At 42.7% G+C, this 23,973-nt stretch overlaps 1 protein-coding gene across 1 annotated transcript in view; it reads right to left on the bottom strand.

The window, feature by feature from the left end:
• cntnap2 (contactin associated protein 2) overlaps nt 1-23,973 on the bottom strand; it is a 1,677,584-nt gene that overhangs the window by 763,509 nt on the left and 890,102 nt on the right. Inside the window, exons 10-11 of the mRNA XM_033050359.1 lie at nt 16,812-16,983; nt 338-444 (exon numbers count right to left, since the gene is read on the bottom strand). Coding sequence (XP_032906250.1) covers nt 338-444; nt 16,812-16,983 — 279 coding nt within the window. The remainder of the gene's footprint in view (nt 1-337; nt 445-16,811; nt 16,984-23,973) is intronic.

Genomic DNA, 23,973 nt, shown 5'->3' on the forward strand with positions numbered 1-23,973 from the left:
AATACGCAGTGAAATAGAACAGAAAGAAATAAACAAAAATCTGAGTAAAACTTACCTTTGTTATGAAAGCCAGCAACCCCAGCAAGAGAGTCAAGGGTGTTTAATTGTCATATGTACCAAAAATGAAACAATTAAATTCTTACTTGTGGCATCCAACCTCCAGTGTGTTTCCAACTTCTCATTGCAGACATACAAGTTGAAGGCATATTGAATGGCAGAGAACTCTTGCAGAACTGCTGCCGACAATGATGCACAATCCAACTGACCGACCAAGGCGAGTGCTAAACGTATCACACTTTTGGGAACAGACATGGATAAAAGCACATCATCTACTCACAATTATGGCAAGTTGCGCCAGAGTATCCCGTCCCCTCACAGTTGCATTTAAAGCTGTCCCAGGTCTGAGTGCATCTCCCTCCATGCTCACAGTGATTTGGTAAGCATCTGTCAGAATACAAATACAAAAAAAGTTTAAGGTACTGATTTAAAATTAAACTAAAAGTTTAAGGACTGTTCAATGTGAAGATGTCTATGCACAATCTTTTGGGAATTAAATTAATCGGTTCATCAGTTAATGTTTCTGGAGCAATTAATCCGTGTTTTGGCCTGTATTTAATTATCGATTTAATGAAAAAATTAATAATTAATAAGACACCAAATGGAAAAAAGTGAACTCTAGGAACAAAGGTATCTTCTTCAAAAGCTTTGCATAAAGGCACATTTTCTGGATGAATTAATTAACTGGTTTTTTAACCCGTTAGAATTTACAGTAGAAATTATTTTAGCACAATACACACATACATATTGATAAGAATATTCAACAATTTTTGTTAAAATATGAGAGATTACAATAAAATAACAATTGCACCATCTTTTCAGATGGTATATTAATTGATAGAATTATCCTTCAGAATAAATAAATTAAATTATAATCCCAAGGATTAGAAATACATAAAAGGATGAATTGGTGGATTATTTCAAATGCACCAGAGAATACTAAAATTAAATTTAACAGATTTTTTAAAATTATGATGGGTTTTGAAACAGTGAATAGGAAAAAATTCTCGAGTTGAAAATGTTATATCAACATAATTTAATGAAATATGTTGTACCCTTTATCTGTGCACTGTGAAGGACTTGATTGTATTAATGTACAGTATTTTCTTTGACTGGATAGCACACAAACAACAGCTTTTCAGTGTACCTCGGTACACGTGACAATAATAAACTAAACTAAATTAAACTGAAAAGTCAATTCAAGACCATCATCAACCTAAAATAGTCACAGAGAATTATAAGAATGCTGAGGAGACATTTTTAATATAAACTACTGCAGGGATGTGGACTAGTTTCTTACAGTCAGGCAGATATAACATTTCAGCTGAACAAATATTCAAAGCAGAGGTTACTGATTGAGAGGGCAATAAGATTGGCTTTAGAGAGCTCCAGTAAAGAGCCAAGTAAGACAAAATAAACTCAATGCCTTCTCTTCTCTTTCATGTCAATTTTTGGTTTAGTTGATTCTGGTTTATATGGTCAATTTGTACTGAAATGTAATTGATAACATTGGATATGGATCATAATTAAACTTCAATAATATAATGTCACCAAGAAATGTGTATCCTCTGATTGGAGTCACAAATGTATTTGCAAAATAAGAGTTGGTAAAAAATGCAGACATTTTAAGGATACTCTCAATTTAGTTTAGCAATGTAGTTTTATTTTTATTTTTGAGTGGTTAATGTCCTATCATGTAGCATAATTGTAATCAGTGCTTTTAAACCTAACAAATGTAGTCTGTTGCTTAAATGTTATGTATTTAAACACACGCCTAACATTTAAACATTACTTTCCTGATGGAGTACAGGTGAGGGAAAAAGAATGGTGCCCTGGCTGGCACCCACCCCTCTTTTCCAACAAGATTAAAAGACAATGAAAAAATCATGATGAACTCACAAACTCTGACAGGGTTAGTATCATGTGCTGATTATCAATAGGATCTTGCCTTAACTGGCAGATTACATTATGAGGAATTTCTGGGGCAGAATTTAAAGAACAGCAAAAGTTTTAAAAACACAACATTTTGGACCATAGAGTTGGACATGCAGTAAGCAGAATTTACAAAAATGCACCAACTATGTTGTTTTTCTTATTCCCATGATTGTGAGGGAATTTTAGGATAAATTTCAGTGATTTTGGTATTTGTCCAGGACATCAAATTATTTTGAGCAGCTGCAAATAAGTTGTGAAAGTTGTGAAAGGGGTGCCGATTATGATTGTGTAGGAGCAAAATGGCAGGGCCATGCAGAGTTTGAGTTCAAAGTAATGTGCAATTTATTAAAACAGAACTTTGATTAACAGCTAACAGCAAAACAAGGTCTTAAGGGCCTGTCCCATTTACGTGTCCTTGGCACGCAAATTACGCGACCTCGTGGTCGCGATGAGGCGCACGGGCATCGTATGGCCGCGCGGGGCCAGTCCCACTGAGAAGCACGGAGGGGTATGTAGTTGTGCTCGATATCGCGCGGGGTTCCGAAATTTTTGTAGCGAACAAAACCTTCGCGCGCCAACGGCCTGTCGCGTAACTGACGGCCAAAGTGGGACAGGCCCAAGACCCTGCCGCGATGCAACGTCTCACCTCCAACAGCAGCAGAACCAGGCAAACGATCACCGAACTCGGCCTGGGACTCACGGCCGTTCATGCCCGGATCCGCCCACACTTCTACTCCCAGAGCAGGGCCAAGAAAACAGAAGATAGACACAAAATGCTGGAGTAACTCAGCAGGACTGGCAGCATCTCTGGAGAGAAGAAATGGGTGATGTTTCGGGTTAAGACCCTTCTTTTCAGACTCGACACGAAACATCACCCATTGCTTTTCTCCAGAGATGCTGCCGGTCCCACTGAGTTACTCCAGCTTTGTGTCCATCTTCAAATGATGTCACACGTGCGCGTACGCATGAAATCGCGCCCGACCTTCGCGGGACAGTCGCGGCTCAACGCGACCACAAGGTCGCGTAATTTGCGTGCCAAGGTCACGTAAGTGGGACAGGGGCTTTAATTACAAAAGCTTAACTCACAATAAAACTTGGTCTTGCACAAAATGGAACTCGGAAAGATTTAATTAGGTGACAAACAGAATGAGATGATATCCACAAGTCTAACTTAGTTAACAATAGATCCAATCCACAGTAGATCCAATGATGGGGATATGCTATAACATAATCAATTAAGTTCCTGAAACTTGGGTGTCATCACTGCATTCCATGTCTCTATTTTTAGACTTTCTATGTGGTTCCCTGTCACCACATTAGAACAATCCACATCCCTATTTACTAATTGTTAGCCCTCACTACCCTTTACCCTATATCAGTTTCAAATGATTGTGTGTCCCTTCTTCTTCCATTTAGGGTGGATCTCCTTTCTGAAGAAACCACATGTGCTTCATAGTCAAGAGCTGAAGTTATTCAATTTGTCTGTATTCAAGAGAGTTAGATATAGCTCTTGGGGCTAACGGAATCAAGGGATATGGGGAGAAAGCGGGAACGGGGTACTGATTTTGGATGATCATTCATGATCATATTGAATGGCTGTGCTGGCCCAAAGGGCTGAATGGCCCACTCCTGCACCTATTTTCTATGTTTCTATGTCTGAAGAAGACTCCCAACCCAAAATGTCTTCCAGGGATGCTCTCTGACCAGCTGAAAAATCCAGCATTTTGTATCTTTTTTTTTTCATTTGCAAAATTTATAATCAACTGCTTGATATTTAAACCAATAAAATTCTGCATTTAAAATTAAATTGAGAACAGGAACATAAGAAATAGAAACAGGAGAACCTGTTCCATCTTGTAATAAGATCAGAGCTGACCTTTACCTCTGCACTACTTTGTAGTAGAACCTTCTGATTCTCTTAACAACTAAACACATGTCAATTGCCCACAGATTTATGCAAATGCCTCATTAAGCATGTAAAAACAAAAGAAAAGCATTTAGTTTCATTTAAAATGACAGATTGTTGAGCAGCTCAATGTGCACCCGTTTAGATAGGCACAGCAACAGGGTGGTAATGCTGCAAATGATCTTTGCACCCGAGGGCCAAATCTTTGTTTGCACCCTTTCACTCTCAGGACCAACAGAATCAACTGGAGGGTTGAACCAGTGGAATCAAATAGAAAGATAAGTGTTTGGGGAGCAACATAATTAATTGGAGGAGAGTTCAGTAACTTGCAAAGTTGATAGGCAGGAATGTAAAGATTAATGTAAAGGAATGACAGGATTGTAAATTAAGAATGTTATGGGGTGAGCTGTGCTACACTCAAGGATAGAAAAAAGAAAGCAAAGATAGTCTCTGAAAGGACAAGAACATACAAGTCATATGAATTAGGCATTGTTGTCTGCACCAGCCTCAGTGCCAGTATCAGTGAATATGACAATTTCATCCTCAGACATAGATAGTTGGTTTCCAATTCTGATAGATACTAATGTGTTTGCAGTGTAAATTAGTTTGCTGCATAAAGATAACTTCTGATTATTAAGACTGAAACATAATGGTCTTTTTAAAATGGTCGACATTTAATTTAAAAATCAAAATAAAATGCTAATAACAGAGGCAATTAATTTACGTCAACAAGCAAAACATCCATTTAGCAATAGGGTATCCATTCCCACATAATGATGATTAAACTATTTATCTTCATTTCCCAGCAAATATTTTGTGACGGCTCACTGAAAGTTCCAATGTTTTTAAATGAAATTCTAATGCTGTTTTTCATTGTGCATACAAGTGATTAGAAGAGAAATTCACTGTATTGATTCATCAAACTTCCCAACTTTGTAAACCATAATTAATCATCTAAAATATTTTCACTATACTTTTGGAGTTCTAATCCTCTAAATTAATGGAAATTCACTAACGGATTAGATAACAATGACAAATTAATTAATTTGTGAAGAAATTCTGACAGACAATTTAGCTCATCTATCCAGAATAAACCATGAATGCCAAAAGAAATTTTTAAATGCATCCATTGTCCATTTCTAAAGCCTATTCTATGTATTGGTCATTTATTGCTGAAAGGAACTTTCTACCAAGACCAAAGCACATGGTGCTGGAGGAACTCAGTGGGTCAGGCAGCATCTGTAGGACGAATGGACAAGTGACTGGATGCTGGAGTCAATTATAAAAGATGAGATAGCCGCACATTTGGATAGCAGTAACAGGATCGGTCCGAGTCAGCATGGATTTACGAAGGGGAAATCATGCTTGACTAATCTTCTGGAATTTTTTGAAGATGTAACTCGGAAAATGGACAAGGGAGAGCCAGTGGAGGTAGTGTACCTGGACTTTCAGAGAGCATTTGATCAGGTCCCACATAGGAGATTAGTGGGCACAATTATGGCACATGATATTGGGGGTAGAGTGTTGACCTGGATAGAGAAGTGGTTGGCAGACAGGAAACAAAGAGTAGGGATTAACGGGTCCCTTTCAGAATGGCAGGCAGTGACTAGTCGGGTATCGCAAGGATTGGTGCTGGGACCGCAGCTATTTACAATATACATCAATGATTTGGATGAAGGGATTCAAAGTAACATTAGCAAATTTGCAGATGACACAAAGCTGGGTGGCAGTGTGAACTGTGAGGAGGATGCTATGAGAATGCAGGGTAACTTGAACAGGTTGGGGGAGTGGGCAGATGAAGTTTAATGCGGATAAATGTGAGGTTATCCACTTTGGTAGCAAAAACAGGAAGGAAGATTACTATCTAAATGGCGTCAAGTTGGGAAAAGGGGATGTACAACGGGATCTGGGGGTCCTTGTACATCAGTCTATGAAAGTAATCATGCAGTTACAGCAGGCAGTGAAAAAAGCGAATGGCATGTTGGCCTTTATAAAAAAAGGAATTGAATATAGGAGCAAAGAGGTCCTTCTGCTGTTGTACAGAGCCCTAGTGAGACCACACCTGGAGTATTGTGTGCAGTTTTGGTCCCCTAATTTGAGGAAGGACATTCTTGCTATTGAGGGAGTGCAGCGTAGGTTTACAAGGTTAATTCCCCGGATGGCGGGACTGTCATATGTTGAGAGAATGGAGCAGCTGGGCTTGTACACTCTGGAGTTTAGAAGGATGAGAGGGTATCTCATTGAAAGATATAAGAATGTTAAGGGCTTGGACACGCTAGAGGCAGGAAACATGTTCCCGATGTTGGGGGAGTCCAGAACCAGGGCCACAGTTTAAGAATAAGGAGTAAGCCATTTAGAACGGAGACGAGGAAACACTTTTTCTCACAGAGAGTGGTGAGTCTGTGGAATTCTCTGCCTCAGAGGGCGGTGGAGGCAGGTTCTCTGGATGCTTTCAAGAGAGAGCTAGATAGGGCTCTTAAAAATAGCAGTCAGGGGATATGGGGAGAAGGCAGGAACGGGGTACTGATTGGGGATGATCAGCCATGATCACATTGAATGGCGGTGCTGGCACGAAGGGCCAAATGGCCTACTCCTGCAACTATTGTCTATTGTCTAAAACATTTCCAACTCTGACTTTTTGGAGACAGTTACAATTTCCTTCTCAATAGTTATCCTACAGACAGATCATTTTTCCAAAAATCTGCATTGATAATTGATAATTGAAATTGGTCAACCAGGGATATTTAATATTTACATTTACATTTCTGGTGCAGCCAGAATACAATAAGCACAGCACTAATGACAATAGATGCTTGATTTCTATCTATCAGAGAATGAAGATGCTAAAATAAAAATGGAAGGAAAATTGCAGGGCTTCAGCCTCTGGGTCCGATAATCACAAAGACAGATGAGCAGAATGTGGTTAATGGAGATGCCACTGCACATTTAACAGTGATTAATTTTCCGTGCCAGGGTACTTGGGATTTCTCATTTACACCCAGCCAGTACTAATCTCAGTTTATATTCTGGAGCTGTTTCAGCTGGTTCCAAAGACATTGACATTTAAGATTTTGATCGACGCCAGCATAGACACTTTTGCATCAGAAAGGATTAAAATAAGGTCAGATAATTGACAATAACAGTGGTTGTGAGCTGGGAGGTACATAGAACAGCACTTTGGCCCACTATGTCTGTGCCGAACATGTTGCCAAGTTAAACCAATCTCCTCTGCTTGTACATGAACCATATCCCTCCATTTCCTGCATATCCATTGTGATAGCTGAAAATAACACCAATAATTCTGAACTGCTTAAATGGATCGATTAACAGCACATGAGGACTTAGTTAGAATCATTTGATTTACATCTGACACCAACATATTTTGTTTACAAAATACTTTATTAATATATTTTGACTAATGTTTAGTTTTTGTTCACAATTGCTTTGAGGTGGTGGCATTTACACTCATTCCTTGGTTTTCAGAAAAGATACTTTCAATCAAATGTGCTGTTCGGCAAATGTTTGCCAAATGAAAAGGCTGGGTGAATTAAGGTACAGAGTGGTGCGCTATTAATTAGTGAAGAACATGTTCATAAATTAAAGACAAGTACTCTTATGTCAAAGTATTATAGAATAAATTCTTATGTTGAATGTACAGATACCAAAGAATACCAACAAGATACTTAAATAACATAATAGTATAGTGTTGGTGAAATAGAATTCACATTAGTTATTCACAGTTATTCCCTTTGTCATGTATCTCTGCACTGTGGATGATCGATTGTAATCGTGTATTGTCTTTCTGCTGAGTGGTTAGCATGCAACAAAAGCAGTTCACTGTACCTCGCTACACTTGGCAATAACTTAAACTAAACTAAACTAGAGAAAAAAAACAATTTTGCACCATGTTCCCGCAACATTTCTCTATGCTCTCCTGAAGGCACAAACACCTGATGCCTGGTTTTATTTACCCACATGGTCTTTTGTGCAATAGAGTGGGAGGATCATTTTTTGAATCATGAAACCTGACAGATTTGCTCAGCCCAGGGGAACCTGTGGGTAATAATAAAGGCTCGGATGTTGTGATCTGCAGTGAAATGCACCACTGACCAAACAGATACATCCCCGTAAAGATATAGGAATGTGGTATAAATGTCACCTTGCCTGATAGTGCCTGGAGACAGCTCCAAGAAATAGTGATGCATAATGCAGGTCGAGCAATCAATCAGCTTAAATTATTCTCAATCACAGTAAATCATAAAGAAAATAAATAAACAGAGCCAAATAAAGACTATTCCATGTGCACTGGGAATGAAAAAAAAACGAAACTACCACAAAACTTTTAAAAACTTGTTTTGATTTTATCATTTTTAAAGCATAGAATTTTGGAATGGTTAAGGGAGGAAACATAGAAACATAGAAAATAGGTGCAGGAGTAGGCCATTCGGCCCTTCGAGCCTGCACCGCCATTCAATATGATCATGGCTGATCATCCAACTCAGTATCCTGCACCTGCCTTCTCTCCATACCCTCTGATCCCTTTAGCCACAAGGGCCACATCTAACTCCCTCTTAAATATAGCCAATGAACTGGCCTCAACTACCTTCTGTGGCAGAGAGTACCAGAGATTCACCACTCTCTGTGTGAAAAATGTTTTTCTCATCTTGGTCCTAAAGAATTTCCCCCTTATCCTTAAACTGTGACCCCTTGTCCTGGATGGCGGTTCATATGGCATTTCATATGTAAATGAAATAGCAGTTCATATGTAAATGAACACATTTTTGGGGGCAGCAGTTCTGGCTTTGAGCACCTTAATCATTACCCCTCATACAACACAGGTAATGAAAATCAAAACCACACACTGAAAATCTGAAATAAAAACATATATTGCAGGAAGCATGCAGGAGGTGCCCGGCATCGAAGGGATTTACAGGAGTCGTTGCTTCAAAAAGGCAGCCAGCATCATCGAAAACCCCACCACCCTGCCACACACTCATTTCACTCCTGCCTTCATGAAGAAGATATAGGAGCCTGATATTAAGGAACAGCTTCTTCCCCACAGGGAAGAAGGACTTTATCAAATGCCTTCCAAAATCCGTAGCCAATATTCCTAGCCCTACCTTAATCGGTCAACATTATTACCTCCTCCAAAAGCTCAATCAAGTTAGTAAGACATGACCTGCTACAGACAACGTCAAGGTGCCTGTCCTTAATTGTCCCATTCTCTTCCAAATGCGAGTAAATCTTATCCCGAAGAATTTCTTGAATGGCTTCCCTACCACTGTCGTGAAGCTCACCAGCTTAAAATTTCCTTCCATTGTTAAACAAAGGAAACACACTGGCTATTCTCCAATCCTCTGGGACTACCCCTGTTGCCAGAAAGATGCCAAGTCAATGGATATTTTTAAGGCAGAGATAGATAGATTCTTGGGTTTCAGAGGTTATGCAGAGAAGGCAGGAGAATGGGGTGAGGAGGGTGAGATAGATCATCCATGATTGAATGGCAGAGTAGACTTGATGGGCCAAATGGCCTATTTCTACTCCTATCACTTTCTACTGACCTCACACATCCTACATGTCCTCCTTAATGAATATAGATGCAAAGTGCTCATTTAGTCCCTCGCCTATATTCTCTGACTCCAAGCATTAATTTCCTCTATTTTATAGTGATCCTCCATACTTTTTCCCAAGTTACCCTCTTGTTTACAATGTACAGAAAAAACCTTTGGAATTTTCATTAATCCAACGTCAATAATATTCCATGGCCTCGTTTGCTCCTAATTCCCAGGTTTTCCTGGGATGCTGCTTGACCTGCTGAGTTACCCCAGCAATTTGTGTCCTTTTTTCAAATGCTCTGAGCCTTCGGTACCCCACTAGTCACTGCCTGTCATTCTGAAAGGGACCCGTTAATCCCTACTCTTTGTTTCCTGTCTGCCAACCACTTCTCTATCCATGTCAGCACTCTACCCCCAATACCATGTGCCTTAATTTTGCCTAGTAATCTCCTATGTTCGGCTATCTCATCTTTTATAATTGACTCCAGCAACTTCCCCACCACCGATGTCAGGCTAACTGGTCTGTAATTCCCTGTTTTCTCTCTCCCGCCTTTCTTAAAAAGTGGGATAACATTAGCTACCCTCCAATCCACAGGAACTGAGTCTATAGAACATTGGAAAAGAAAAGCAAAAAAATAATGATATAAGAAATGATGCTTTGGTTATTTATTAGTGTCTTGTATTCGTAAAGATCATCAAAATTTAAACATGGTCCAAAGGGTGAAGGCTTTCTTAAAATTCAACTTTCTTCAGTTTTATCTGCTATCACTTCAGTTTTTTGGCAACAGTAAACTTTGGTACTCATATTTAATTCTCTTGCTAATTTGATACTTTCCAAAAAATTGCAGTAAATGACTACTTATTCTTAATAATGTTATAGTTAGAATCATAAATGAGATTCAATGCTAAACCAAAAATTTTGTAAAAATGTTCAGCATTTACAGTTAAAATATTTTTCTGGTATTTCTGTTCTTATTAATATTCTGTTTACATATATTAGTTGGTATGGCAGTCATGTGTATCTGGAAATAAAGGTATGATTACACTGTGCGGAGCCCTGAATGAATAACTCACTTATCATAAGACTGGTTTTGGAGCATCAGTTTTTGACTGATAAAATGTCGCATTTTCAATTAAGTTTCATCTGCAGCTGAACAAACTTATGAACAAAATACATGGTTTTGACGTTGTTGACAGGTGATTATCCAATTCCTGCAGGTTGCTGGCTTAGTACCCAGGAACGTTTACAAGTGTGAAAAACTGTGCGTTCTTGGATATGTATATTTTTTACTTCAAGTTGTTCTCCATTTTTCAGGAGCGCGAGAGACTATGAGCTCCACCATCACTGTCTTTCAGAGTCTGAAGAAGGGTCCCGAGCCGATACATCACCCTTTCCTTCTCTCCAGAGAAGCCACCTGTCCCGCTGAGTTATTCCAACATTTGTGTCTATCATCAACAAGTGCAGGGCCGCCAACTCTCACGCTTTGAGCGTGACACTCACGCATTTCAGCCAATTCTCACGCCCTCACGCTGAAGACAGAATTCTCACGCTGAATTCAGTCCCTGCACAGTAAAGATCCTATAGCGGAGCTATAGGATCTTTGCTGCACAGTTTGTCTCTTCGCGGCACATGACAGCGATCTGCACGGATTGGGGAAGCACGTCGGTCCCGGGCAGCGGGTGTCTGCGCTTTTGTGCGCCGTCTGCGAGCGCTGCGCTTCTGGCTGCCGCGGCAACCTCGCTCCCTCCCTCCCTCCTGCCCTTGAACTCACACGGCAGCGCCAGCGCCAGTGCCGCCAATCCACGCTACACCGTGCCCGCCAGACTCCCCATTGGGCGGCCGGAGAAAGAGAGGGAGGGGAGAAAGAGAGAGAGAGAAAGAAAAGGGAGGGATGGAGGCAAAGAGAGACAGGGGGAGGGAATGTAGAAAGAGGATGAAGGAAGGGAAGGAGAAAGGGGAGAAAGAGGAAGCGTGAGGAAAAAGAGGGAGGGGAGGAAAGAGAGGGAGGGGAGGAAAGAGAGGGAGGGAAGGAAAGGTGTGTGTGTGTCGGTGTCTCCCTGTGTGTGTGTGTGTGTGTGTGTGTGTGTGTGTGTGTGTGTGTGTGTGTGTGTGTGTGTGTGTGTGTGTGTGTGTGTCTCCCTGTGTGTGTGTGTGTGTGTGTGTGTGTGTGTGTCTCCCTGTGTGTGTGTGTGTGTGTCTCCCTGTGTGTGTGTGTGTCTGTCCCTGTGTGTGTGTGTCTCCCTGTGAGTGTGTCTCCCTGTGTGTGTGTGTGTCTGTCTCCCTGTGTGTGTGTGCCTCCCCGTGTGTGTGTGTCTGTGTCTTCCTGTGTGTGTGTGTCTGTCTGTCTCCCTGTGCGTGTCTCTCCCTGTCTCCCTGTGTGTGTGTCTGTCTGTCTCCGTGTGTGTGTGTGTCTGTCTCCCTGTGTGTGTGTGTGTGTGTGTGTGTCTGTCTCCCTGTGTGTGTGTCTCCCTGTCTCCCTGTGTGTGTGTGTGTGTCTGTCTGTCTCCCTGTGTGTGTGTGTGTGTGTGTGTGTGTGTGTGTGTGTGTGTGTGTGTGTGTGTGTGTGTGTGTGTGTGTGTGTGTGTGTGTGTGTGTCTTCCTTTGTGTATGTGTCTCCCTGTGCGTCTGTTGTCACATCACGGCCTTAGACAGGGCTGCCAACTTTCACACTTTGAGCGTGAGAGTCACGCATTTCAGCCAATTCTCACGCTGATGACAGAATTCTCACGCTGTCTTCAGTCCCTGCCCAGTTTATCTCTTAGCGCTACATCACAGCGATCTGTGCGGTCTGGGGAAGCGCGTGACGTCGCGTCTCTTCTTTTCTTTCTTGGTTGGATGTGCAGCCGCCGACAACATGAAGCAGCCGGAGATAGAACTAACCAGGTGAATCAGTTGTAAAACATGGGGGGACCACAATGAGGCCAAACATCAAGGACAGGGTTCGGCAACCTATGGCACACGGGCTGAATCCGGCCCGTAACCCGAAAAACCACATTTTTTTTTCAATTCGTTTTCGCAGGGTCGGGGCAGGCGAGCCGACCTGAGAACTGCAGCCAGTCCCTGGGATGTGAGCTGATCTGGGAACGGCAGCTAGTCCCTGGGCACGCAGAATGCCAACTTGATCATTATGGACAAATTGGGCCAGCCATGTACATGTTGTATGACTCTGACTCTATGAAGATCTGAATGGGCTTAGAATGACCATTTAAGCAAAATTGCCCCCACTTTCCCCATTTTGATTCTTGAGATTAATATCCCTTTGCTCTGTTAACAGCGTTAAAGTACTTATGAGGTCGAGTCAGGAAAGGGAACATGTTATTTCTTTTTAGTTTGCTTTAATTTGTTAGTTTATTGTTTGTTGTGCCATCATTTCTGAAATGGTCTTAAAGTAACTTAACTGTTATAAAGCAGTAATAAGTGATTTTTGACCAAACAATTGGAACTTGCATAAAATGTTTGCATTATTAGCAGGACTGCCAAATCTCACGCATTGAGCGTGAGACTCACGCATTTAGCGTGAGACTCACGCATTTCACAAAATTCTCATTCTCTCACGCTGATCACAAAATTTCTCACGCTCAAATATCTGCAGGTGCTGAAAGTTCAAAATAAAGCAAAAATTGTTTTAGAGGTGAGTAAAATCCATGAGGGCAATATCAGGTGAATGCATAGTCTTTTTCCCAGTATATGTGATTCAAGCACTAGAGAGGATTGGTCTAAAGCAGGGCTATCAAACTACCGGGATGATTTTGGGGGGGAAAAAAGTAGTTTAGTTTCTCCCATGCAGATGGTGTGATAGGTGAGACACGACGGCGGTGGTCCCAGCACCAATCCGCCTCCCCCTTCCCCCCTGAGGCACGGCACACACCTCCCACCCTCACCTCCGGCGGCTCTATGTCCGTCAACCGCTCTGTCCACACCCCATGGAGTTTTAACCCTGGCCCGGAGCTAGGAGCGGACCGGGTTGGTGCCGCCTCCGGAGCCTGCTATGGGAGGGAATACCCCCTCCCACACCCTCCCCCCCATCGGTCGCTACGCTCCCTCGCAATTTCTCACTCTCAACTCTCACCCAATGTTGGCAGCACTGCAAGTGCTACACGTGAAGTTCCAGTATCTGGCAACCCAACCCAAGCCCGTTAAGACCCACAAACAGACTGACCCTGTGCTTGTGGGCCAGGGATCCAGAAGCATCTTGAGTAGTTAAAATTGGCATGTAGCAAAAGCAATGGGAGATTTCAACATGCAGGTAGACTGGGAAAATAAGGTTGGTACTGGACCCCAAGAAAGAGACTTTGCAGAGTGCCTTTGTGATGGATTCTTAGAACAGCTTGTATTGGAGCCTACCAGGGAGAAGGCAATTCTGGATTTAGTGTTATGTAATGAACCGGATTTGATAAAGGACCTCGAGGTTAATGAGCCATTAGGAGGCAGTGACCATAACATGGTCAGGTTTAATCTACAATTGGAGAGGGAGAAGGTTAGATCAGGGGTGTCAGTGTTGCAGTTGAATAAAGGGGACTATGGGGCCATGAGGGAGGAGCTGGCCAAAGTTGCCTGGAAAGATACACTAGCAGGGATGACAGTGGAACAAAAATGGCAGGTGTTTCTAGGAATAATACAGAAGGTGCAGGATCAGTTCATTCCTAGGAGGAAGAAGGATTCCAAGGGGAGAAAGAGACGACCATGGCTGACAAGGTACATCAGGGACAGTATAAAAAATTAAAGCGAAGAAGTACAATGTAGCAAAGATGAGTGGGAAGCAAGAGGATTGGGTAATGTTTAAAGAACAACAGAAGATAACCAAAAAGACAATACGGGGAGAAAAGATGAGATACGAAGGTAAGCTAGCCTAGAATATAAAGCAGGATAGTAAAAGCTTCTTTAAGTATGTGAAGAGGAAAAATTAGTTAAGACCAAAGTTGGACCCTTGAAGACGGAAAAAGGTGAATTTATTATGGGGGACAAGGAAATGGCAGATGAGTTGAACAGGTACTTTGGATCTGTCTTCACTAAGGAGGACACAAACAAACTTCCTGATATAGTTGTGGCCAGAGGATCTGGGGTGACAGAGGAACTGAAGGAAATCCACATTAGGCAGGAACTGGTGTTGGATAGACTGATGTGACTGAAGGCTGATAAATCCCCAGGGCCTGATGGTCTGCATCCCAGGGTACTTAAGGAAATGGCTCCAGAAATTGAGGATGCATTGGTGATAATTTTCCAATGTTCTATTGACTCAGGATCAGTTCCTGTGGATTGGAAGGTAGCTAATGTTATCCCACTTTTTAAGAAAGGCGGGAGAGAGAAAACAGGGAATTATAGACCAGTTAGCCTGACATCGGTGGTGGCAAAGATGCTGGAGTCAATTATAAAAGATGAGATAGCCGAACATTTGGTTAGCAGTAACAGGATCGTTCCGAGTCAGCATGGATTTACGAAAGGGAAATCATGCTTGACTAATCTTCTGGAAATTTTTGAAGATGTAATGATGGAAAATAGAAAAGGGAGAGCCAGTGGATGTAGTGTACCTGGACTTTCAGAAAGCATTTGATAAGGTCCCACATAGGAGATTAGTGGGCAAAATTAGGGCACATGGTATTGGGGATAGAGTGCTGACATGGATAGAGAAGTGGTTGGCAGACAGGAAACAAAGAGTAGGGATTAACGGGTCCCTTTCAGAATGGCAGGCAGTGACTAGTGGGGTACCGCAAGGCTCGGTGCTGGGACCGCAGCTATTTACAATATACATCAATGATTTGGATGAAGGGATTCAAAGCAACATTAGCAAATTTACAGATGACACAAAGCTGGGTGGCAGTGTGAACTGTGAGGAGGATGCTATGAGAGTGAAGGGTGACTTGAACAGGTTGGGGGAGTGGGCAGATGCATGGCAGATGCATTTAATGCAGATAAATGTGAGGTTATCCACTTTGGTAGCTAAAACAGGAAGGCAAATTACTATCTAAATGGCATCGTTGGGAAAAGGGGAAGTACAACGTGATCTGCGGGTCCTTGTACATCAGTCTATGAAAGTAAGCATGCAGGTACAGCAGGCAGTGAAGAAAGTGAATGGCATGTTGGCCTTTATAACAAGAGGAATCGAATATAGGAGCAAAGAGGCCCCTCTGCAGTTGTACAGAGCCCTAGTGAGCACACCTGGAGTATTGCATGCAGTTTTGGTCCCCTAATTTGAGGAAGGACATTCTCGAGTCCGTGGAATTCTTTGCCTCACAGGGCAGTGGAGGCGGGTTCTCTGGATGCATTCAAGGGACAGCTAGATAGGGCTCTAAAAAATAGTGGAGTCAGGGGATATGGGGAGAAGGCAGGAATGGGGTACTGATTGGGGATGATCAGCCATGATCACATTGAATGGCGGTGCTGGCTTGAAGGGCCGAATGGCCTAATCCTGCACTATTGTCTATTGTCAATTGTCTATTGTCAACCAGTGCTAGGTTTAGTGGGTCTATGTTGTGAGTACAGCTTGTGGTTGCATTCAGGGTTAGGTTGAGTCAGGTATCTTGAAAAAACATATATCCGAGTGTGGAATAACATTTGGACTTTGTTGTTCCCATTAAGACAATCATCTAGAATTTTGAACAAAACACAAATTGCTGGTGTAACTCTGAAGATCAGGCAGCATATAAGGAGGAAGTGGATAGGTGATATTTCGGGTCAGTTTAATTTAAATAAGTTTTGTTTAATTTATTGTCACATGTAACGAGGTACAGTGAAAAGCTTCTGTTGCATGCTAAACAGTCAGTACCCTTCTTGAGACAATTTTGTTCCTCCACAGATGCTGAATGGCCCGTTGACTTACTCCAGCACTTTGTGTATTGTACAAGATTCCAGCATCTGCAGCTCCTTGAGTTTCCATTTAGAATTTTATATCTGGATGCTCATCTGCTCAGTGTATAAGTACACACAATGCTGGAGTAACTCAGCAGGACAGGCAACATCTCTAGAGAGAAGAAATGGGTGACGTTTCGGGTCGAGACCTTTCTTCAGACTGAAGTTTCGGGTCAAGGCCCTTCTTCAGACTGAAGAAGAGTCACGACCCGAAACATCACCCATTCATTCTCTCCAGAGATGCTGCCTGTCCCGCTGAGTTACTCCAGCATTTTGTGTCTACCTTCGATTTAAACCAGCATCTGCAGTTCTTTCCTACACAATAAGTAGTGTTGTTTGTCTCCCCCCAAAAATTGTGATTATTGTGTAAGATATAACATTTAACAGTACGAAACCATTACAACATGGAAAAAGAAGCATGATTTTTGTACTTGTGTACCATTTCCTTGCACTAAATCAGCATAATGTGCAAGAATATAAGAAAAGAAAAGTAAATTGGTTGTTCATTTACCTGTCAATGATTGCGCACATATCAATGTTAATATTGGTAAATTGTCCCAGTTTCCCTTGTTCAACGGCATGTAGGTCAACGAGCTGATCGTCCACATGAAAGAGCTGCATACAGCCCTGAAAGGAACGCCGAGAGACACTTGGTTGTGTGTTGTTTACTGCGTCAGGGTAACCTGAAATAACAAGTAGAAATTTTGTCTTTGTTTTACCGTCATTAATCACGTTAATGTTAATATCAGAAGTTATTATCATTGCAATGCACTGCAGTAAATATTTCAATACTTAATGTGCAAGATTCCAATTAGGTTGTAAATGAAATATTAATTTGTTAGGTCATTCTCAGTAAACTAAGAGCATTGGATATAATGTAAATTCAGATTTAAATCATTGACATTTATGCAGAAACAATACCTCAAACTAAATGCAGCACACAAAGCCTTAATGAAAGAGCAATATATTCTCTGTATACCAACCATATCTCAATATAATGAAGTGAACTGCTATGACAATGACATGGAACTTAATTAATTACATTTTATTATAATACCCATTGATTTAAAAATGTATTAACATTTGAGTTAGCTGGCTTCCTGCTGTGATGATAATCTTGTGATCCTTAAACTGACGACAGAACAAACATTTCATAATTCTGTTGTCGATGAAATAAAAAGTCAGCATTTAATTGGAAACAAAACTCATTTATAATCAGTAGTTATGTTTAACAAAAGTGAATTACATTTACCTATGTAATAGAGACTACAATGCAAAATCCAATTTATAGGTAAAGCACTTTTAAATGTTATTGTTGAAGGTGCAAACTTAAAGCAAAAGTTTATGGAAAAACTTGGTCAAAAATTACATACTTTGCCTGCACTCAAATATTTTTAAATCTCTTCTTAGGCCCCCTTCGATCATGGCTGACCATGGGTGTCTCCAGGGTTGGAGGACACCAGTGCACGACTTTGTTTAACGTGGGGAGACTGGTGCACAGACAGCCACCACACGGTCCTTGATAGATCTGGGTCAGGATCCAGTGTCATGGAGTCCAAGACGACCAGAGACCCTTTTCTGCTGCTTCCTTCATCTGCCTTCCCAGCCATTGTGACGCTCCACTAAGGTCAGCCATCATCCTCCGCCTGTGCCACAGTTAAGGTTTGTCTTTGTCAGAGCTCTTTGTCAGAGTCCTCCCCCTCGACCTTACTGCCATGGGTGGCCCTACCAGGAGCATAGCTCCAGACGGCTTCGCTCTCAGGATCTCAGGACCACACAAGCTCCTCCACCACGACAAGGTGACAATCCATGGAGAATCTATCCAGGCAGAACCTATTATAAATCACATCCTGAGTCTGTATTTTCATTAGTCTCCGGTTGATCTTGATTTACTGTGCTATTTGCAACCAAAGTTTGGATTTCCCAATTTGTCAATAATCAAATTAAGTTTGCAAAAACAAATGTGTTTCTGAAAATATAATTCATTATATGGTCTGGGTCTCATAAACTAAAGAAAGTATAAAACATTCTTTTTTTGTACGCATCATCATACATTATTGTGGAGGTCTACTCAGATAAAACATTAAAACCCAACCCCACCTGTAGGCTGTGGGCCGAGGAGCATTTTTGTGCAATTTTGTGACCCAACTCACAGAACTACACGAAATCTTCACATATGGTGTAAAAATAATATATAAATCATCCCTGAAACTCATCAAGACCAAAACTTGCACATTTTTATTAAATTAGAGAAAAAACAGAATATTTTCAGGTATTTTTAGTCCAATCAAAGCACGTTTAACATTGAGTCGGATGCCAGTTGGCCAATCGCGCGCTTTGTTTCAGGCTAGCTAGGCATGGAGCACACATCACGGCTGAGGGTGCTCTATTGATGCCTGTTTTACTGGAGATAGAAACATAGAAACATAGAAACATAGAAATTAGGTGCAGGAGTAGGCCATTTGGCCCTTCGAGCCTGCACCGCCATTCAATATGATCATGGCTGATCATCCAACTCAGTATCCCGTACCTGCCTTCTCTCCATACCCTCTGATCCCCTTAGCCACAAGGGCCACATCTAACTCCCTCTTAAATATAGCCAATGAACTGGCCTCGACTACCCTCTGTGGCAGGGAGTTCCAGAGATTCACCACTCTCTGTGTGAAAAAAGTTCTTCTCATCTCGGTTTTAAAGGATTTCCCCCTTATCCTTAAGCTGTGACCCCTTGTCCTGGACTTCCCCAACATCGGGAGCAATCTTCCTGCATCTAGCCTGTCCAACCCCTTAAGAATTTTGTAAGTTTCTATAAGATCCCCTCTCAATCTCCTAAATTCTAGAGAGTATAAACCAAGTCTATCCAGTCTTTCTTCATAAGACAGTCCTGACATCCCAGGAATCAGTCTGGTGAACCTTCTCTGCACTCCCTCTATGGCAATAATGTCCTTCCTCAGATTTGGAGACCAAAACTGTACGCAATACTCCAGGTGTGGTCTCACCAAGACCCTGTACAACTGCAGTAGATCCTCCCTGCTCCTATACTCAAATCCTTTTGCTATGAAAGCTAACATACCATTCGCTTTCTTCACTGCCTGCTGCACCGGCATGCCCACTTTCAATGACTGGTGTACCATGACACCCAGGTCTCGCTGCATCTCCCCTTTTCCTAGTCGGCCACCATTTAGATAATAGTCTGCTTTCCTGTTTTTGCCACCAAAATGGATAACCTCACATTTATCCACATTATACTGCATCTGCCAAACATTTGCCCACTCACCCAGCCTATCCAAGTCACCTTGCAGTCTCCTAGCATCCCCCTCACAGCTAACACTGCCCCCCAGCTTAGTGTCATCCGCAAACTTGGAGATATTGCCTTCAATTCCCTCATCCAGATCATTAATATATATTGTAAATAGCTGGGGTCCCAGCACTGAGCCTTGCGGTACCCCACTAGTCACTGCCTGCCATTGTGAAAAGGACCCGTTTACTCCTACTCTTTGCTTCCTGTTTGCCAGCCAGTTCTCTATCCACATCAATACAGAACCCCCAATGCCGTGTGCTTTAAGTTTGTAAACTAATCTCTTATGTGGGACCTTGTCGAAAGCCTTCTGGAAGTCCAGATACACCACATCCACTGGTTCTCCCCTATCCACGCTACTAGTTACATCCTCGAAAAATTCTATAAGATTCGTCAGACATAATTTACCTTTTGTAAATCCATGCTGACTTTGTCCAATGATTTCACCACTTTCCAAATGTGCTGCTATCCCATCTTTAATAACTGACTCTAGCAGTTTCCCCACTACCGATGTTAGACTAACTGGTCTATAATTCCCCGTTTTCTCTCTCCCTCCCTTCTTAAAAAGTGGGGTTACGTTTGCTACCCGCCAATCCTCAGGAACTACTCCAGAATCTAAAGAGTTTTGAAAGATTATTACTAATGCATCCACTATTTCTGGAGCTACTTCCTTAAGTACTCTGGGATGCAGCCTATCTGGCCCTGGGGATTTATCAGCCTTTAATCCATTTAATTTACCCAACACCACTTCCCGGCTAACCTGGATTTCACTCAATTCCTCCAACTCCTTTGACCCGCAGTCCCCTGCTATTTCCGGCAGATTATTTATGTCTTCCTTAGTGAAGACGGAACCAAAGTAGTTATTCAATTGGTCCGCCATATCCTTGTTCCCCATGATCAACTCACCTGTTTCTGACTGCAAGGGACCTACATTTGTTTTAACTAATCTCTTTCTTTTCACATATCTATAAAAACTTTTGCAGTCAGTTTTTATGTTCCCTGCCAGTTTTCTTTCATAATCTATTTTTCCTTTCCTAATTAAGCCCTTTGTCCTCCTCTGCTGGTCTCTGAATTTCTCCCAGTCCGGTATGCTGCTTTTTCTGGCTAATTTGTACGCATCATCCTTCGCTTTGATACTATCCCTGATTTCCCTTGTTATCCACGGATGCACTCCCTGATTTATTCTTTTGCCAAACTGGGATGAACAATTTTTGTAGTTCATCCATGCAGTCTTTAAATGTCTTCCATTGCATATCCACCGTCAACCCCTTTAGAATTAATTGCCAGTCAATCTTGGCCAATTCACGTCTCATACCCTCAAAGTTACCTTTCTTTAAGTTCAGGACCCTTGTTTCTGAATTAACGATGTCACTCTCCATCCTAATGAAGAACTCAACCATATTATGGTCACTCTTGCCCAAGGGGCCACGCACAACAAGACTGCTAACTAACCCTTCCTCATTACTCAATACCCAGTCTAAAATAGCCTGCTCTCTCGTTGGTTCCTCTACATGTTGATTTAGATAACTATCCCGCATACATTCCAAAAAATCCTCTTCCTCAGCACCCCTGCCAATTTGATTCACCCAATCTATATGTAGATTGAAGTCACCCATTATAACGGTTTTGCCTTTGTCGCACGCATTTCTAATTTCCTGTTTGATACCATCTCCAACTTCACTACTACTGTTAGGTGGCCTGTACACAACACCCACCAGCGTTTTCTGCCCCTTAGTGTTTCGCAGCTCTACCCATACCGATTCCACATCCTGCAAACTAATGTTCTTCCTTTCCATTGCGTTAATCTCCTCTCTAATCAGCAACGCTACCCCATCTCCTTTTCCTTTCTCTCTATCCCTCCTGAATATTGAATATCCCTGGATGTTCAGCTCCCAGCCTTGGTCACCCTGGAGTCATGTCTCCGTGATCCCAACTATATCATAGTCATTAATAGCTATCTGCACATTCAACTCATCCACCTTATTACGAATGCTCCTTGCATTGAGACACAAAGCCTTCAGGCTTGTTTTTACCACACTCTTACCCCTTATACAATTTTGTTGAAAAGTGGCCCTTTTTGATTTTTGCCCTGGATTTTCCGGCCTGCCACTTTTACTTTTCACCTTGCTACCTATTGCTTCTACCCTCATTTTACACCCCTCTGTCTCTATGCTCACACATTTAAGAAACCCTTTCCCTTTAACTCCATCCTCCACTAGCCCATTCGACACCCCACCCCCCTTATTCAGTTTAAAACCACCCGTGTAGCAGTGGCAAACCTGCCTGCCAGAATGCTGGTCCCACACCTGTTAAGATGCAATCCGTCCCTTTTGTACAGTTCCCCCTTACCCCAAAACAGATCCCAGTGATCTATAAATCTAAATCCCTGCCCCCTGCACCAATTCCTCAGCCACACGTTCAGGTCCCGTATCTCCCTGTTCCTGCTCTCGCCAGCACGAGGAACTGGAAGCAAACCGGAGATAACAACCCTGGAGGTCCTGCTTTTCAGCATTTTTCCGAGCTCTCTAAAGTCACGCTGCAGAATATTCATCCCCTTCTTTCTGACATCGTTTGTGCCGACATGCACTACCACTTCCGGATGTTCACCTTCGCCCTTGAGGATTTTCTGCACTCTGTCCGTGACATCCTGGATCCTGGCACCAGGAAGGCAGCACACCATCCTCGCATCCCGTCTGTTGCCGCAGAAACCCCTGTCCGTACCTCTCACAATGGAGTCTCCCACTACAATGGCGTTGCCTGCCTTAGGCCTTTTTGGTTTTGGCTCAACAGCCCTATTCGCATCACAAGCCAGTCCGTCGCCCAGTGTAAACACCTCTTCTGTCCCGACAGCTTCTAAGTGGGTGAACCTGTTCACAAGAGGTACAACACCCGGGGAAGTTGGCATTCCATGCTTCCCTCCCGTTCTCACTGTCTCCCACCTTCTCTCTTCCAGTACCTTAGGTGTAACAATCGTACTGTAGGACTTGTCGAGGAACGACTCCGTTTCTCGGACGAACCGGAGGTCATCCACTTGCTTCTCAAGTTCCCCAACACGGCCCTTCAGGAGCTCTACCTGGATGCACTTCTCGCATTTGTAGCAGCCAGAGGCACCGGCGGTGTCCTTGACCTCCCACATACTGCAAGCATCGCACTGAATCAGCTTGCCTGACATCTCCTTCTTTCGTCTCCGAAGACTCTCGAGCCAAAGACTCACACTTCCCTCACAAGGCCGCTCACTCACTGCCGCTCGCTAAGAGCAGTCTTGCTTAAATTGACTGATAAATTGCCTGATTTACCAATTTACAAACCAAATTCCTCAGTTTTCAACTGTTTTCCCGGCACTGACTCACTTCTCTCCTCCCACTTGGGCTAGAGCCAATCAGTCGTATCTCTTGCTAAGCTCCTGCTGCTGTTGTTGCTCCCAAAGCTACAGCAGTTCTGAGTCTGAGATTCTGATGAAGGTTCTTTGTTGTTCTGTGCAATACATGTGGTGGAAACTTGCAGCAGGAATTTAGTGAGAAAAGCATTAAGAAGTCTGAAGAATGTGCAGCTAAGTGGATAGGTGGAAGGAAGTCTTGAAAGCAAAGTCGCTGCTAAGGTGCTGCAACGCAAAGAGGACAGCCAAGTCATGAAACCAGTGAAACTTTGTGAATCAACTGGAACTGAAAGGTAAGTTCTAAAGTCTGAATTTATGAAAATTAATCTGTATGGACTTTAATTAATTTAATTGTGCCCTTTTATAATGTGAAAAAATGAGATTTGGAGGCTGTACATTCACTCATTCATTCACTCATTTATTCATTCAATACAATACAAATTTATTGTCATTTGAGCCCCAGTGAGACTCAAACGAAATTTTGTTTCCACAGCCATTCAAACAAAAACAATGTCCTACAGACATACACACAATTAAGTTCACACAAACATCCATCACAGTGAACCCACTGTGATGGAAGGCAAAAGTCTTTTCTCTCCCCTGCTCTCCATGTCTCTCCCGATGTCCAAGCCCCAGGCGGGCGATGATAAGTCCCACGGCCATTTTAGGCCGTGCCGGGCGATTTACGGCCCCGCTCCCGGTCTAGAAGTCTCGAAGTTGGAGCCCCCGGCGGGCGCTGTAATGTCCCACGGCCACGAAGCCGTGCCGGGCGATGTACTTCCCCGCTCCGGGTCGTTCCAAACCCCGCGACACGGGCTGGAGAAGTCGCGTTGCGGGAGCTCCGGGAAGCGGTCTCTCTCTCCCCCCGGACCCGCGAGCTCCCGATGTCCCAGTCCACCGGACCTGCGGCTGCGGCGCTGGAGCCTCCTTCATTCACTCATTCATTCATTCACTCATTCATTCACTCATTCATTCATTCATTCACTCATTCATTCACTCACT

Source organism: Amblyraja radiata, chromosome 2, assembly GCF_010909765.2.
Source record: "Amblyraja radiata isolate CabotCenter1 chromosome 2, sAmbRad1.1.pri, whole genome shotgun sequence".
NCBI classification, from domain to species: Eukaryota; Metazoa; Chordata; class Chondrichthyes; order Rajiformes; family Rajidae; genus Amblyraja; species Amblyraja radiata.